Source organism: Portunus trituberculatus, chromosome 9 (assembly GCF_017591435.1).
Source record: "Portunus trituberculatus isolate SZX2019 chromosome 9, ASM1759143v1, whole genome shotgun sequence".
NCBI lineage: Eukaryota > Metazoa > Arthropoda > Malacostraca > Decapoda > Portunidae > Portunus > Portunus trituberculatus.
In genome coordinates this window covers 1,215,065-1,230,233 of record NC_059263.1, presented here as the reverse complement: position 1 = coordinate 1,230,233, position 15,169 = coordinate 1,215,065, and the positions used below count along the sequence as shown (strand labels likewise).

Sequence of the window (15,169 nt, the reverse complement as noted above, 5' to 3'; positions counted from 1 at the left end):
TCTTCTTCTTCTTCTTCTTCTTCTTCTTCTTCTTCTTCTTCTTCTTTATTGTTTCTATTATTACCACCACCGTCATGAAATCAGTCCTCCTCCTCCTCCTCCTCCTCCTCCTCCTCCTCCTCCTCCTCCTCCTCCTCCTCCAGCTGTCAGATCCGTGCTATGTTATATTTGGTTTAGCAATTATCGTTTATAATAAGGTCGTTTTGTTGTCAATGGGTTGTTTGTATTATTGTTTGTCTCTATCAGTGTGTGTGTGTGTGTGTGTGTGTGTGTGTGTGTGTGTGTGTGTGCGCGTGCGTGTGTGTGTGTGTGTGTGTGTACTGACCTCCTTGTGTGTGTTGGCGTTAGAAAGAATCATGTTAGTCTACCCTACTTCTCTCTCTCTCTCTCTCTCTCTCTCTCTCTCTCTCTCTCTCTCTCTCTCTCTCTCTCTCTCTCTCTCTCTCTCTCTCTCTCTCTCTCTCTCTCTCTCTCTCTCTCTCTCTCTCACTCCCCCTCTTTCTACACCTGTTTAATTAGCGTTGACAACACCATCACCATCACCATTACCTGCTCCACCACCACCACCACCACCACCACCACCATTACTACAAACAGCGCTACCAGTTTCCCAGTCATTGCCGCTTCCTTATTTAGAGTGGAGGGCGAGTGAGGCGGAAAAATGGGAGGTTTTGTTGATAGAGTTAAGAGAGAGAGAGAGAGAGAGAGAGAGAGAGAGAGAGAGAGAGAGAGAGTGAGTGTCTTGCCTTCTGCATACAAAGCTTTTCCAAATAGAATTACATCCACCACCACCACCACCACCACCACCACCACCACCACTACCACTACCACCACCACACAACAAAGTAACGGTTCCAGGATTGCTATAAAGGTTTGAATCCTCTTACCATTACAACCTAACACACACACACACACACACACACACACACACACACACACACACACACACACACACACACACACACACACACACACACACACACGTTCCAAGAAAAGAGGAGAGAGTAAGAATCACTTCGTTGGTATTCTCTAATGCACACACAGGCACACGCACACATACACGCATGACCACACACACACACACACACACACACACACACACACACACACACACACACACACACACACACACACACACAGACACGTGCCGACAGAGAGAGAGAGAGTAACGTTAACATACCTGTACCTTTGTTTCTCAGGTGTGGAGGTGGGGGTGGAGTGTGACCTATGTGGACCTACCTGTGTACCGCGCCCCTGTGACTCCACCGCCACGCAGACTCCCGCCTCGCCCCTCTCCACCACGCCAGGTAAGGCACCACTCCACTCCACTCCACTCTTCACCCTTGACCTAACCTCACTTAATCCACTTTCACCCTTGACCTAACCTCACTTAATCCACTTTCACCCTTGACCTAACCTCACTCAATCCACTCCTCACTCTTGACCTAACCTCACTCAATCCACTTTCACCCTTGACCTAACCTCACTCAATCCACTCCTCACCCTTGACCTAATCTTACGCAATCCACCACCTATCCACCATCTATCCAAACCTAAGCAAATATAATCTAACTATCTTTACCTAGTCTAACCTCACCACCTCACCTAACCTCACCTCACCTCATCCAGCCTCATAATGTAACTTTATCGAACCTAATCTAATCTGACTTTACCTTATCTAGTCTAACCTAACCTATTCTTTAAGTTAACATCAATCTGATATAACCTGTACTGTATTTAGCTTCACCTATAACCTTGCCTAACCTAACCTAACTTTCCCTTATCCAGTCCAACCTATATTTAGTTAACTTCACAATATTTTAATCTAACTTGTATATACTGTATTTGGCTTTACCTAACCTAACATTACCAAATCTAACTTACGCTTGTCTTACGTTACCTAATCTAGCACAATCTAACTGAATCTAATCTTTCTTTATTTAGCTTCACATAATTGAATTTTAACCTAACCTAACCTAACCTCTCCTATCCTTGTCTTACCTCATATAACGCGATTTTGTTCATTTTTTTTTTTTTTTTTTTTTGTCCCCTATTTTTTCTTCACCTGCCTCATTGCAGTGTAGCCAGACCAGTGTTGCACCTCGTATTTTTTCTCTTCCTCTTCTTTTTCTTCCTCTTTTATTTTTTTGTTTTCCTCCATCAGTGCTTAGGTGGATAGGTGGGGGTGAATGGATAGTGAAATGTCCCCTTACTACTACTACTACTACTACTACTACTACTACTACTACTACTACTACTACTACTACTACTACTACTACTACTACTACAACCATCTCTCCTTCACCGTAACTAACACCTACCCACGTACAGTACTTATATTACCAACCCATCATTTCTACACCCCCATCACCCCATCACCCCCATCTATCACCCTGGCATCACCTCCCCATCACCACGGAAAGCTATTTATCACCACACCTCAGCCCCCATCAAGCCTCAACCCACCCACGAACACACACACCCCATCCCCCAATCTTCCCATCTCCCCAATCTCCATTCCTCATCTCGCCACGGATGGGTAAAGCGGTTAAGGTTTCTCCCCTTCCCCTTCTCTCCCCTTCCCCCTCCCTTTCTCTCCTTCCTTTCTCCTTCGCATTCCATTTGTATCTCTCCCCCTTTCTCATTCCTTTCCCTTATCTATAGCTGTGGCCTCCTTGCCCCCATCTCTCTCTCTCTCTCTCTCTCTCTCTCTCTCTCTCTCTCTCTCTCTCTCTCTCTCTCTCTCTCTCTCTCTCTCTCTCTCTCTCTCTCTCTCTCTCTCTCTCAAACACGTCCCTCGCCTCCCCATGTCCTCCCCCTCCCCCCCGCGTGTCACTCCTAAAGTCCATCCTATCAAACACGAGGACGTGACCCCAGACAGATGACCTGTGTTGGAATGAACTGATGTTATATCGTTGGTAATGGCGGTCAGTGAGTGAGTGAGTGAGTGAGTGAGCGTGAGTGAGTGAGGGCGTCATCTTGTTTGAACACATTTTGACAAGACTGCTCCGTGGAAACATTTTCAATTTATATCAAAGTGAAGAAAGTGAAAGAAGAAGACAAATCGATGGGTCTATCTCAACACTACAACTAGGATAGGATGGGTTAGGATAGGATAAGATAGGTTAGGTTAGGTCTCTCAGTCTCTATCTCCACAATATAACACTACAACTAGTACATTATTCTCAAGTGCTTTGTCTGTCATTACAAACCTTCTTTTGAGTCACAATAACCCACAAATCTTACTAATCTGTCACCACAACCACACAAACACCAGTCTTGTCACTGCCACTACAACTTGCCAATGTAGCGGAGGCAAGGCGCACCAGTTACCATTATCTTCATTATTATTATTATTATTATTATTATTATTATTATTATTATTATTATTATTATTATTATTATTATCATCATTATTATTGTCATTATTCATAGGTGAGTGTATTAACGTGTCGTGTCTCCCGTTCATGCCGCTTATTCACCGGCTGAGTGTCAATAATTCCATACATTTCCCTCCTTGCTCCCCCTTTATACATTCACGTTCATAAGCTTCGTGGAGTGTAAAGAAGGACGCGTCTCTCTCTCTCTCTCTCTCTCTCTCTCTCTCTCTCTCTCTCTCTCTCTCTCTCTCTCTCTCTCTCTCTCTCTCTCTCTCTCTCTCTCTCTCTCTCTCTCTCTCTCTCTCTCTCTCATGACCCCTTCCTTTGCAGAGTGCGAGGAGGACGTCGGGGCGCCCCTCACTGCCACCACCACCGCCAGCACCAGCGGCACGCGGCTGGAGGCGGAGGAGGAGGAGGAGGAACAACAGCAGCAGCAGCAGCAGCAGGAGAGGGAAAGGATAGGGACAAAACCACAAGCAAAGCAGAAGACTATCCAGTGGAAGGAGGAGTACTTGGAGGTGGAGGTGGAGAGGGAGGAGGAGGAGGAGGAAGGGAGGAGAGTGAAGGACAAAGAAGAGGAAGGGAGTACAGTTTTCGATGAAGGGTGTCCGTTTCAAGAAGAATACGACTTACTCTTGTCCGTGGGCGGGGGAGCGAAGGAACCGCGGCGCCCCCACCAGCAGCCGCCCCACCAGCAACCCCAGCAGCACCCACCAGGCCCTCGGCAGGTGGGTTTCCTTGGCCTCCCCGAGCACCGTGAGCTCCAGCAGATAGAGGTGATACCCCCCGCCCACAGGACCCTTCGCCAGGTGCGTCTGTTGGGACCCTTTATGCTGCCCCCCCCCCCTCTCTCTCTCTCTCTCTCTCTCTCTCTCTCTCTCTCTCTCTCTCTCTCTCTCTCTCTCTCTCTCTCTCTCTCTCTCTCTCTCTCTCTCTCTCTCTCTCTCTCTCTCTCTCTCTCTCTCTCTCTTTCTCTCTCTCGAGGCCTTTCACGCGAGGTAAGTAGCCGCGGCAGTCACTGGGCATAACACAACACAGTTCAGTGCAGTTGACGCCTACCAGTTGTCATTCCAAGCAGTGTTCGATGTAGTGGCGCCACCGATTGCCTCAACTGTTTACCTCGTGTGAAAGGACCCTTAGTGTTTAATAGACCCCAAAGTTGACTCCTTCTCAGATCGTTGCATTTCAGCCTCACGTACGTAAATGGAGGCGAGTCAGTTTGTGAGACGGTGCAGTGTGGGTGTGGGTGTGTGAAGCGATGCTGTGCAGTGAATTGCTCCTGCTGCCTCATTGATGTCTGCCTTGTATAGGAAGTTGTGTGTGTGTGTGTGTGTGTGTGTGTGTGTGTGTGTGTTGCGTCGGTCAGCGCCACACCACCACATGATTAATAGTATTCCATTGATAGGAGTCCATTCCATAGTGTTCGAACACATGCAGCCTCCCCGCACCGCTGACCGCCTCCCTCCCTCACTCCTCTCCTTCCCCCACCACTCCCCGCAGTTAGGAGTAGTGGAGGAGGACGACAAAGAAGCAGCAGCAGCAGCGGCAGCATCAGCAGCAGGCGTGGTGGAGGAAGGCGAGATCGTCCTGATGGCCAGCGAGCACACCCTGTACAGCCCCAAGCCGGCCTACGACCACCTCGACCACTACAGGTGAGCAGCGCGGGGCCAGGGGAGGCAGGGGCAGGGACAGGGTGACACAGGGTTCATGGGTGTGCAGGGGTGAGGTAACCGGTGAAACACATGGGGCGGCAGGGTGCCATGTAATGCGGGGCAGTGACGGTTGTTGTGCTGCACGCTGCAAGGATGGTGCGGAAGTTGTCTGTGCTGCACGAGGAGGCTGAGGACGTGTCGTCCTGCTGTTCCACGCTCTCCTGCCGCTCCCCGATGCCCCCTGAGGGTGTGGTAGCGGCCAGCTCCCTCACGCTGCCGTTGCCCTCCCCTGCCGAGGACGCCGCTGAGGAGGGAAGCGGTATCCTGTTCTCGCCGCAGTCCATCACCTCGCAGGTGCTGGCCCTCGCCTCGCCCATCTCGCCCTTCTCCTCCTCGTCGCCCTTCTCCGCCTCCCTCGAGGACATGACCTCCGCGGCGGCGCTGGAGGCCTCTTTCCGTGATGAGGCGCCGCCCGAAGGGCAGGAGGGCAGCTGGGACGCCGAGGAGCGGGCCAGCATCTCCTCCCTCACCGAGAGTGCCGACCTGCTGCTGGACCCGCGCTACGAGGGCCACTGGCACCTGCGACACGACCAGGCTGCGCCCGAGGGCTGGGTGTGGGCGGGCCATGGCATGGAACTGTACGCCCATTATGGAGAGGACGCCCACAGCGATACGCGCCCATTGCTGGGTGGCGAGGACCAGCGGCGGCCGTCTTTGGGCGGCGTGGGCCACCGAGGCATCTCCCCCTCCACCTCATCGTCGTCTGGCCGCAGCCTGTCCCACTGCCGCCCGCTGCAGCTGTCCTCTGCCACGCCCACCGTGCACAGCCTGGTAGCGCCTACCTCAGTGGTGGCGTGCTCCGTCATGGCCTGCGCCGAGCCCGCGGCGGGGGACGTCGTCCCTGACGTGGACTCCTTGGACACAATCAACCGCCGAGACTCACTGCCGCTGCCACCTGGAGGAAGCCGCCCCTGGTGGGCCCCACGCTCTCGTGCCGCCTCGCCGCTCTTCTCGTCAGCAGAGTCATCACCGTTGGGCTCTCCGGCCTACCGCACACCCCCGGAGGGCACGCCGTGGTCCACGCCGCGGCCCTCCCTGGAGCTGGAAGGTCGCATGGACCCCGCGTTGGCAGTAGAATGGCCTGATGGTGCGGAAGGCTCCACGCCCTTCCACACCCCGCGTCCATCTCTGACGCCGCGGCCCTCCTTGGTGCTGGAGCCTGGCGAGGGGTGCCCCAGCAGGGTGTTGCTGGCGGGGGACGGGCCGTCTGGCTCGCTGCCACACCGCCGGGGCTCAGACTCTCCTCTTGACGACCCCTGGACTCCACAGAACGGTCAGTCCCCAACTGGTCGCGGTCCCGCCTCCTTCCCCGTGGACGCAATGCCCTCTCCAGACGGCACGCCCGGCAGGCCGCCCACGCTCAGTCACCCACAGTTGTGATGGCCGCCCCGCCCCGCCCCGCCACCTGAATCACCTACACCCACACCGCTGTGACACGCGGGCGGGGCGGCGCCGTGCGTGAGAGGCGAGACGAGGGACAGTGCCAACAGGGTGCCTGGGCCGCGGAGAGGAAGGACAACACTGCCTCTTAGTGAACACTCGTGTGGACCAAAGTTATTGTGGTACTTGCAAACATGTACGTGTGTGTGTGTGTGTGTGTGTGTGTGTGTGTGTGTGTGTGTGTGTGTGTGTGTGTGTGTGTGTGTGTGTGTGTGTGGGTGGGTGCGTGCGTGCGTGCGTGCGTGCTTACGTGCACGAGTGGACGTGCGTGAGGTGTGCACGTTTAACTGCGGAATGTGTACGAGTGTGTGCGTCCCTGCAGGGAGGCACGCCGGGACTCCTGGCTTACCCTAGAAACATCACACACACACACACACACACACACACACACACACACACACACACACACACACACACACACACACACACACGTTAATCAAGCGTAGAATGTGTACTCAGTTATTCATCCATTTGTTGATGTCAAATTTTTCGTTGATAGCAAAGTTGTCTTACATTTTATAGCATTGTTTTTACTTCACCACATTACCAATCTCGCCAGACTGAGAGAAGAAAGAGAGAAGTCAATTATGCACAATGTAATACTTTTGCACCGCAGCACATCAAGATATCAAGGAGAATTACACACACACACACACATTAAGGCCACAGTAGAAAACATGAGTGCCTGCAGCGGTGACTAATGTAAAGCAGACGGTCACTTATCGGGCAACGAGAAGAGATCATTATTTGTACCCGCGTGTGACTGGTGACTCTTACTACCTCGCCTGTAGAAAACGGAGTGTGACCTGCCAACATTGTGCTAGTTGTCATAGTTTGTGATGTGCTGTGTTGAATTTGCCATGCTTCATTTCGTATAGTTTGGGTATCTACTTAAAACACTGTATGTGAAACACACACACACACACACACACACACACACACACACACACACACACACACACACACACACACACACACACACACACACACACACACACACACACACACACACACACACACTAATAGCCTTCTTCTCTCTATGGAAACACACTAGAATAAATCACGCCCTATCTAGCTTAAATAAAAACAACAACAAAAACAAACACGAAAAAAAACTAATACAAAAAAAACAAACTACATGTATGGCAACACTACAGGATGACGTCAGTGTTGCCATACAAGGAACCTTCTATCCCCCCCCCTCCACCACACACACACACATTCTCTAAGGCTAAGAAATTTATAGAAAGGATATATTTCTGTACTCAGAGATACTATTTCCCTATCTGCTACCTGGGCGTTGTGTGACAGGTGTGCGTGAGGTGTTAGTGCTAATGAGTGTGTTATTGTGCCACCTGTCTGCTGCTTACCTGCCGCTCTGTCTGTGTGTGTGTGTGTGTGTGTGTTTTATTTTTGTTGTCTTGTTTGTTGTTTGTAGCTGAGACTGTTTGTGTTCTTTTGTTTTACTTATTTGTTTGTGTTGATTTTGTTTAATGTCTTTGTTTATCTGTCTTATTTTTTTACGATCTTGCTTGTTACTATTTGTCTTACTACTACTACTACTACTACTACTAATAATAATAATAATAATAATAATAATAATTCTTCTTCTTCTTCTTCTTCTTCTTCTTCTTCTTCTTCTTCTACTTCTACTTCTACTTCTACTTCTACTACTACTACTACTACTACTACTACTACTAACAAATGCCTTCTTTATGGAGCACACAACACTGCAACCCTTTACAAATACTCCCTTTCTGTCTTAAGTTACTTCACTGTGGCGTACAAGTTGCTGTGTGTGTGTGTGTGTGTGTGTGTGTGTGTGTGTGTGTGTGTGTGTGTGTGTCCTCCTGTGTATCTGTATAGTGTGTGTGTGTGTGTGTGTGTGTGTGTGTGTGTGTGTGTGTGTGTGTGTGTGTGTGTGTGTGTGTGTGTGTGTGTTAATATACGAACGTGTCTCTTGTTCGCGTTTTCTTTAGCCATCCTCAGAAAAGAAAATGGGAAATAGTTCTTTGTGTTTATTTATTTATTTATTTTTATTTCTTATTTCCTATTATTATTATTATTATTTTTACTTATTTATTTTTGGTGTATTTCTGTTTGTTGTCTTGTATTCCTCCCTTCATTTTTTTTTTTTTTTTTTTTTTTTTTTTTTTAGGTTGGGTAAAGATTTTATTCATTTTATTATTATTTGATCTATTTACTTATTTTCGTTTATTTCTTTTTTTTTTTTTTTTTTTTTTTTACATATACGTCATTTAAAGTGGATTTCTTATGTTGACTTTACTATTATGCACTTATTTGTTTCTGTTATATTGTTCATTGTTCTTTTATTCCCTCTCATTATATTTGTTCATTGTTCTTTTACCCCCTCTCTTGTTCTTTTCTTCTCTCATTGTATTTGTTCATTGTCCTGTTCTTCCTTCTCGTTCTTTTCTTCTTATTATATTTGTTCATTGTTCTGTTCTTCCGTGTCATTATATTAGTTCTGTTTCATTAAGGAGTCTTCATTGACAGGGTGTTCTCTAATCATGTGGTAATATTTCCAGGTGTTATTGTTCTGTGTATCTTCCTTTGTTCACCATTTTGTTTTTCTTTTCTTTATTCTATTGATTTGTTTATTTATGTGTTAATTAGGTGGAAGGTTGGGAGGGGGGGAGGGGAAAGGGAGCAGTGTATGTGTGATTTACCTTTCATGCTGCCTAAGTGATGCTGCAGGTAAGATTATTGTTGTTATTATTGTTGTTATTATTATTATTATTATTATTATTATATTATTATTTATTTTGTAGAAGTATGCTGTAATCGTTTCCTTCTTTCTTTACTTCTTGGTGTCTTTCAATTGACAACTTCCACGTTTTCTCCTTCCATTTCTTCAATTTTCTGTTGTTTTATCCACAAGAATTATTGACAATGTGCACTATGGCTGTTTGTTAAGCTGGTTTTTACTACTACTACTACTACTACTACTACTTCATTTGTTACTCCCACTGTTATCACCTTTCTTTTCCACCACCACTACCACTACCACTACTACAACTACTACATGTGTTCCTCCTACTGCTAGCACCACTAGTACCTGTCCCAGCTGTGTTATTTTGCCGTGTGTTACCTGTGCTTGAAAGGGTCACTGATGTCTCACTGTACCGCTGCAGGTCAGGAGGAGCGGCGCGGGGCCCAGGTGAGGAGAAGCTGAGAAGGACTGGCCTGTCTACTGTCACTCCGCAGGTAAGCCTCTCTGTTCCTCCACCTGTACGCACCTGTCCATTCATTAACCTGTCTGTCCATTCTTTACTCCTTCATTTGTTCTGTCTCTCCATTCCTTTGTACATTTAATTCATACTTGTATTTATCTGTCTTTCTGTTCCTTATTCTTTCACTTGTTTATCTTCTTTTCTCTTATCTGTTTATCACTTATTCCTTTATTTGTTTGTATCCTCTGTTCTCTTGTATGTATTTGTCTCATCATTTGCACTTTTTTTTATCTGTCTCTGTTTTTTATTCCTTTTTCTTTATTTTCTTTTACGTGTCTATATTTTTCCTGTTTATCCTTTCACCTGCTCAGTTATTCATCTGTCTATCTATCACCCATTACTTCACTTTTATCCTATTTCTAGACCTGTCTATCTCTATCATGTTTGTCTCGTCACTTACCCACACTTCTTGATATGTCTCCTGTCTCTTCTTTCACCTCTCCACACCTGCACACCTGTCTATCCTTTGTCCCTATACCTGTCTATATTCTCTATTCTTTGACCTGCCCACACCTGTTCATACATCTGTGTATTTTGTCACCTGTCCTCTATTCCTTCACCTGTTATCTGTCCTCCTCTCCCTCACCTGCTCACACCTGTCCTGTATCTCTTTACCTTACACTGTTTATTGCTTCACCTGTTATCTTTCCCCCTTCCCTTCACCTGCCCCTCCAGCCTCGCCTCCGCACCAGTCACCATTGTCTTGCTGCAAGCCATAGAAGAAGAAATAGGATATAGTCTTCTAACTTCCTATGACTTCATTGAGAGGGAGGTTTCAAGACGTTTCTCCCCATCCTTTGGCTAATTCTATCGGCTCTATAAGAAGAGTTGGAATTGACTGGGCCCTTTTTTCTTTATATTTGTGTTGCTCTTGGCCAGTCCTCCTCTCTTAGATAAAGGAAAATGGTAGATAAGAACTTATATATGTGGAAGATAACGTGAATTGTTGTGGAGCTGCCGTGGAACCATGCGTGCTTTGGGGGTCCGAGGGGTCTCCAAGCGCACGGGTTCGAATCCTGTCCACGGTCCGAGTGTAGGTTGGGCTTCCTCACTCGGGGTAACGGTTTCCTAGCGAGTGGGCTTTGAGATGGGAGGTACCACATAAAGTATTCCCTTTAGCCCAGAAATTCCCGTGATAAGCCCACATGGTATAAATAATAATAAAAAAAATGTAATAGTGAGATGAAACAAAAGGATTCAGTAAAGATGATAAAAGTAAAGATGAATAGGAATGTATTAGTAAATGAGATGAATGAGATGGATAGATAAGAATAAATAAATAGATTAGTCACACATATTAAAGATCACATTAATTAATAGATATACAACACCACTCTTCTCCTCCCCCCCAGATAAGGATAACTGAACACACTCCTTTTACAGATAAGTGGGGGAAGTGAGGCTCTTGATAAAGGGGGAGATGCGCCCTCTTCACCTCTCCGCCCGCGCCCACGACAACAGGTGAGTGAGAGAGAGAGAGAGAGAGAGAGAGAGAGAGAGAGAGAGAGAGAGAGAGGTGGCGGTGTTGGGCTGCATTCAAATCAATGTTGGTCTCAAATGGTTTTGGTTAATTGGCGTGTGTGTGTGTGTGTGTGTGTGTGTGTGTGTGTGTGTGTGTGTGTGTGTGTGTGTGTGTGTGTGTGTGTGTGTGTGTGTGTGTACGTAGTGGGCAGTACAGTACACACAGTTAGGCAAGGTGCACATGGGTGTTCTGTGTACGGAGTAAGTATACATACACATGTAGTCTTGTGTACGTTGTTGTGTGTGTAACACTGGGAGTATTAATTGCTGTTTGCATGTGTACGTATGTTTGTACTTACATGTAGGTGTGTAGGGGTGTGTGTACGTAGAATTTGACTGTTTATTCTTACTGTGTGTGTGTGTGTGTGTGTGTGTGTGTGTGTGTGTGTGTGTGTGTGTGTGTTTGTAGGTAATGTTTTCCTAAGTTAGAGAGTTAACATTTTAAACATAGATTGCCTTCGCTGTGTGTGTGTGTGTGTGTGTGTGTGTGTATGTTTGTTCTTTGTAGTTAATGTTAAATGTAGTGTGTATCCTTCACCCTCACCAACCAGTCACCATCCCTACTCATCTTGTGACCAATGAAAGATGACCATTATGTGACTCACACTAACTCACCCTTAACAGAACCAATCACAGTCACTCACCCTCTATACCCTCTCAACCAATGAACGACAAGCTTCCCGTGACCCGTGACTCGTGACATCACCACACAGCAACCAATCACACCACATCCTATACCTAACCTAACCTAACCCAACCCAGCCCTTCACCTAACCTAACCTTAACTTTCACCCTAACCTAACCTAACCCAGCCCTTCACCTAACCATACCTTAACTATCAACCTAATCTCTTCCTTCACCCTAACCATCCTTCACCTAACCTAACCTTGACTTTCATCCTAATCTCACCCTTCACCCTAATTTAACCTAGCCTTAACCTAACCACCTTTTATTTCCTAACTATCCTTTACCAGACCTAACCCAATATAAGCTTAACCCTTTTTTGTACCTTACCTAACCACATCTAACCTAACGTGACCCAATCCTGCCAATCCTAACCATTTCTTACCATCCTATCCTAACCCTGTCCTACCCTATCCTACGTTTCTCTACCCTAACCTAACGTAAGCTAACCGTCCTTCACCATCCTGTCCTAACCTATTCTAACCTAACCTAACCTACCCTACACTCCCCTTCCCTACCCTAACCGTTCATCCCATCTGGACCACTTTGATTATGAGGACACATTAGCACCAACCCCCTTCACCTTGCTCGTGGCCAGATGGAGATGACCCCCCTGTCCCCACCTCCGTCCCTGGACAACGTGGAGGAGGAGGACATGGAGGAAGAGGAGGAGGAGGACCCACCCCTTCCCTCCACGCCGGAATCTAACTCCTCCTTAGCATCCAGTGACACGTTCAACCACGCCCCCCACGCCCACAATACCTCCCACGCCCCGACACGCCGCGGCCCCTCACGTCTCCCCCGTCAAATGTCCATGAGTCAGCCAGATCCCCGTCCCCTGGCCCCAGCACCCCCAGTAGCAAGGAGCTCACTTCCCCCTCCTCCCTTGACGTCGCTCCCCCGTCACCTCAGGCACTCCCAGATGAGAAGGTAATGTCCTATGCTCCCTGTTTCCCCTCCATTGCCTCCGTCTCTCGTTATTTCCTTGTTGCTTTTTCCTATCTACTTTTTCTCTCCATTTCTTTGTTGGTTTTCCTCCTCCTTATTTTTGTGCTTAGGTTTCAATTTCTCTCTCTCTCTCTCTCTTCTCTTTTCTCTCTTTCTCTCTCTCACTTTGCCACTTATCCATCTATTGTTCTTCTGTCCCTCTCTCTTTCTTATTTTCCTCCTCTTCCTCGCTTTACTCTCCTCGTTCTCACTTTTCTCCTCTCGTTATTTTCCTCCTGCTTTCCTCCTCTCATCATAAAATAACCCTGTTGTCTTAGTAGTAGTAGTAGTAGTAGTAGTAGTGTAAGTAGTGTTGTTACTATTGTTTAAGTGTTGTGTTGTTCATGTTTCTTGTATGTTTATGATGCATTGTTACTGTGAAGGTTGTGGTGGTGGTGATGGTGGTGGTGCTTACAGTGTGTGTGTGTGTGTGTGTGTGTGTGTGTGTGTGTGTGTGTGTGTGTGTGTGTGTGTGTGTGTGTGTGTGTGTGTGTGTGTGCTGTCTTAAGAGTTAGCACCAGCACATGACCAGCCTACCCACAGCCTCTCAGCACTGCCCGGCCTTGCTCACCACTCGTTAACAGGAGGAGGAGAAGGAGAAAACCTAGCGGTACAAATACATCAGACTAACTAATACACACACACACACACACACACACACACACACACACACACACACACACACACACACACACACACACACACACACACACACACACACACACACACACACACACACACACACACACACACGGGTCAAGATGCTGTTGTAGTGGCGCCAAGTACGAGTAAATAAATAAACAAACAACTCAATCAGAAATAAAAAGCAAACAAACGTAATAAAAGAAAGCAAACAACACGGAAAGAATAACAGTGAGAGAGAACAACAGCAAAACAAACCATAAAACTAAATGACAAAAATAACAGACCATTTTTTCCTCCAGCCGGCGACGCAGCAGGAGGAAGAGGAGAAGGAGAAGGAGAAGGAGGAGGAGGGAGAGACGAACAACACGAAGAAGGAGCGAGTATTTCCTTCCTTACACGACACTTACCTGAGGACGGCGGGGCTGCTACGTGACGACCCAGCCTTCACCTCGTAAGTACCCAACCTGTCTGTGTCCTAACCTGTCTACCTTTGCCCTAATTATACTCCCAGGTCACTCCTATAAGCTCTTCAGGTGTTCTCTTGCCTTTTAACTTCTCTACCCATGCTTAATTATACTCTCAAACCAACCCTTTAAGCTCCCCAGGTGTTTTCTTTACTCCACCTTGCTGTCTCTTACCTGTGCCCTAATTACACTCCCAGATAAGCTCCTCAGGTGTTCTCTTGTCTCTTAACCTGTCTACCTGTGCTCTAATTACTCCCAGATCACTCGTATAAGCTCCTGGTCTTCTGTTACATCCCCCACCTGACTGTCTCCTACCTGTGCCTTAATTACACTCCCAGACCAACCCTACAAGCTCCTCAGGTGTTCTCTTGTCTCCACCTGCTTGTGTCCTAACGTGTCTTCCTATCTATCTATGCTCTAATGCACTCCCAGACCACTCAAAGCTCCTGTGGTGTCTTTACTGGGCTTCATTCTGTGCAAGCGGTAATACTGGTACCTGGGGACTCGAGAACTGGTGACACAGATGGTACTTGTGGTGGTTTCTGTCGCTGGTTGGTCAATGTATCCCTGTTTTCTTTCAGTATCATGTGGGAAAGTTGGTTATGTTTCGGCTCTTTTCCTTCATTCTTGGTTTATTTGACTTGTTTTTTCCTAGTCTTGCTTCACTAATCTGACTTTCCTTATGTCCAGCTTTCTTTCTGAAGGTGTGGGTTTTATGTGCAGGTGTGGGGAGGGTATGATTAAAAGGACAGACAGGTGTGGTGACCAATGGAGTGACGCGTGTGGTGTGGTGTTGTGTTGACTCGTGTGGTGTTGTGTGGTGTGGTGTTGGCTCTTTCTGAAACTCATTGTTCTCTCACCATCACTACTTTCCAAGGCTCCAGTTGAAGATACTCATGTTTCTAAGGATATCTTCATGATTTTGGTGATAGATTAGCAAGATTTATAGTTTATTTTAAGGAGAAACTGTCTTGAAAATCCTACTAGTCGTCTTTGTGGCCTTGAAAAATTGTCGTGGTGAAAGAGCAAGGTATCTCGGAATAAGGGCGATTGACTGTGTGGTATATTGACAGGTGAGGCGA

General features: G+C 47.1%; 1 protein-coding gene across 8 annotated transcripts in view; it reads left to right on the top strand.

Moving 5' to 3' along the window:
* Nucleotides 1-15,169, top strand: part of LOC123501150 — a 162,390-nt gene that overhangs the window by 129,919 nt on the left and 17,302 nt on the right. For 6 of the 8 annotated variants that reach the window (XM_045249736.1, XM_045249737.1, XM_045249740.1 and 3 more), the window contains 6 exons: nt 1,200-1,307; nt 3,711-4,189; nt 4,881-5,032; nt 9,688-9,760; nt 11,170-11,247; nt 13,923-14,074. In XM_045249736.1, the coding sequence (XP_045105671.1) occupies nt 1,200-1,307; nt 3,711-4,189; nt 4,881-5,032; nt 9,688-9,760; nt 11,170-11,247; nt 13,923-14,074 (1,042 nt within the window). Of the gene's footprint in view, nt 1-1,199; nt 1,308-3,710; nt 4,190-4,880; nt 5,033-5,184; nt 7,648-9,687; nt 9,761-11,169; nt 11,248-13,922; nt 14,075-15,169 lie in introns of those variants that run through there. The other 2 variants (XM_045249738.1, XM_045249743.1) reach the window with 2 other exon arrangements.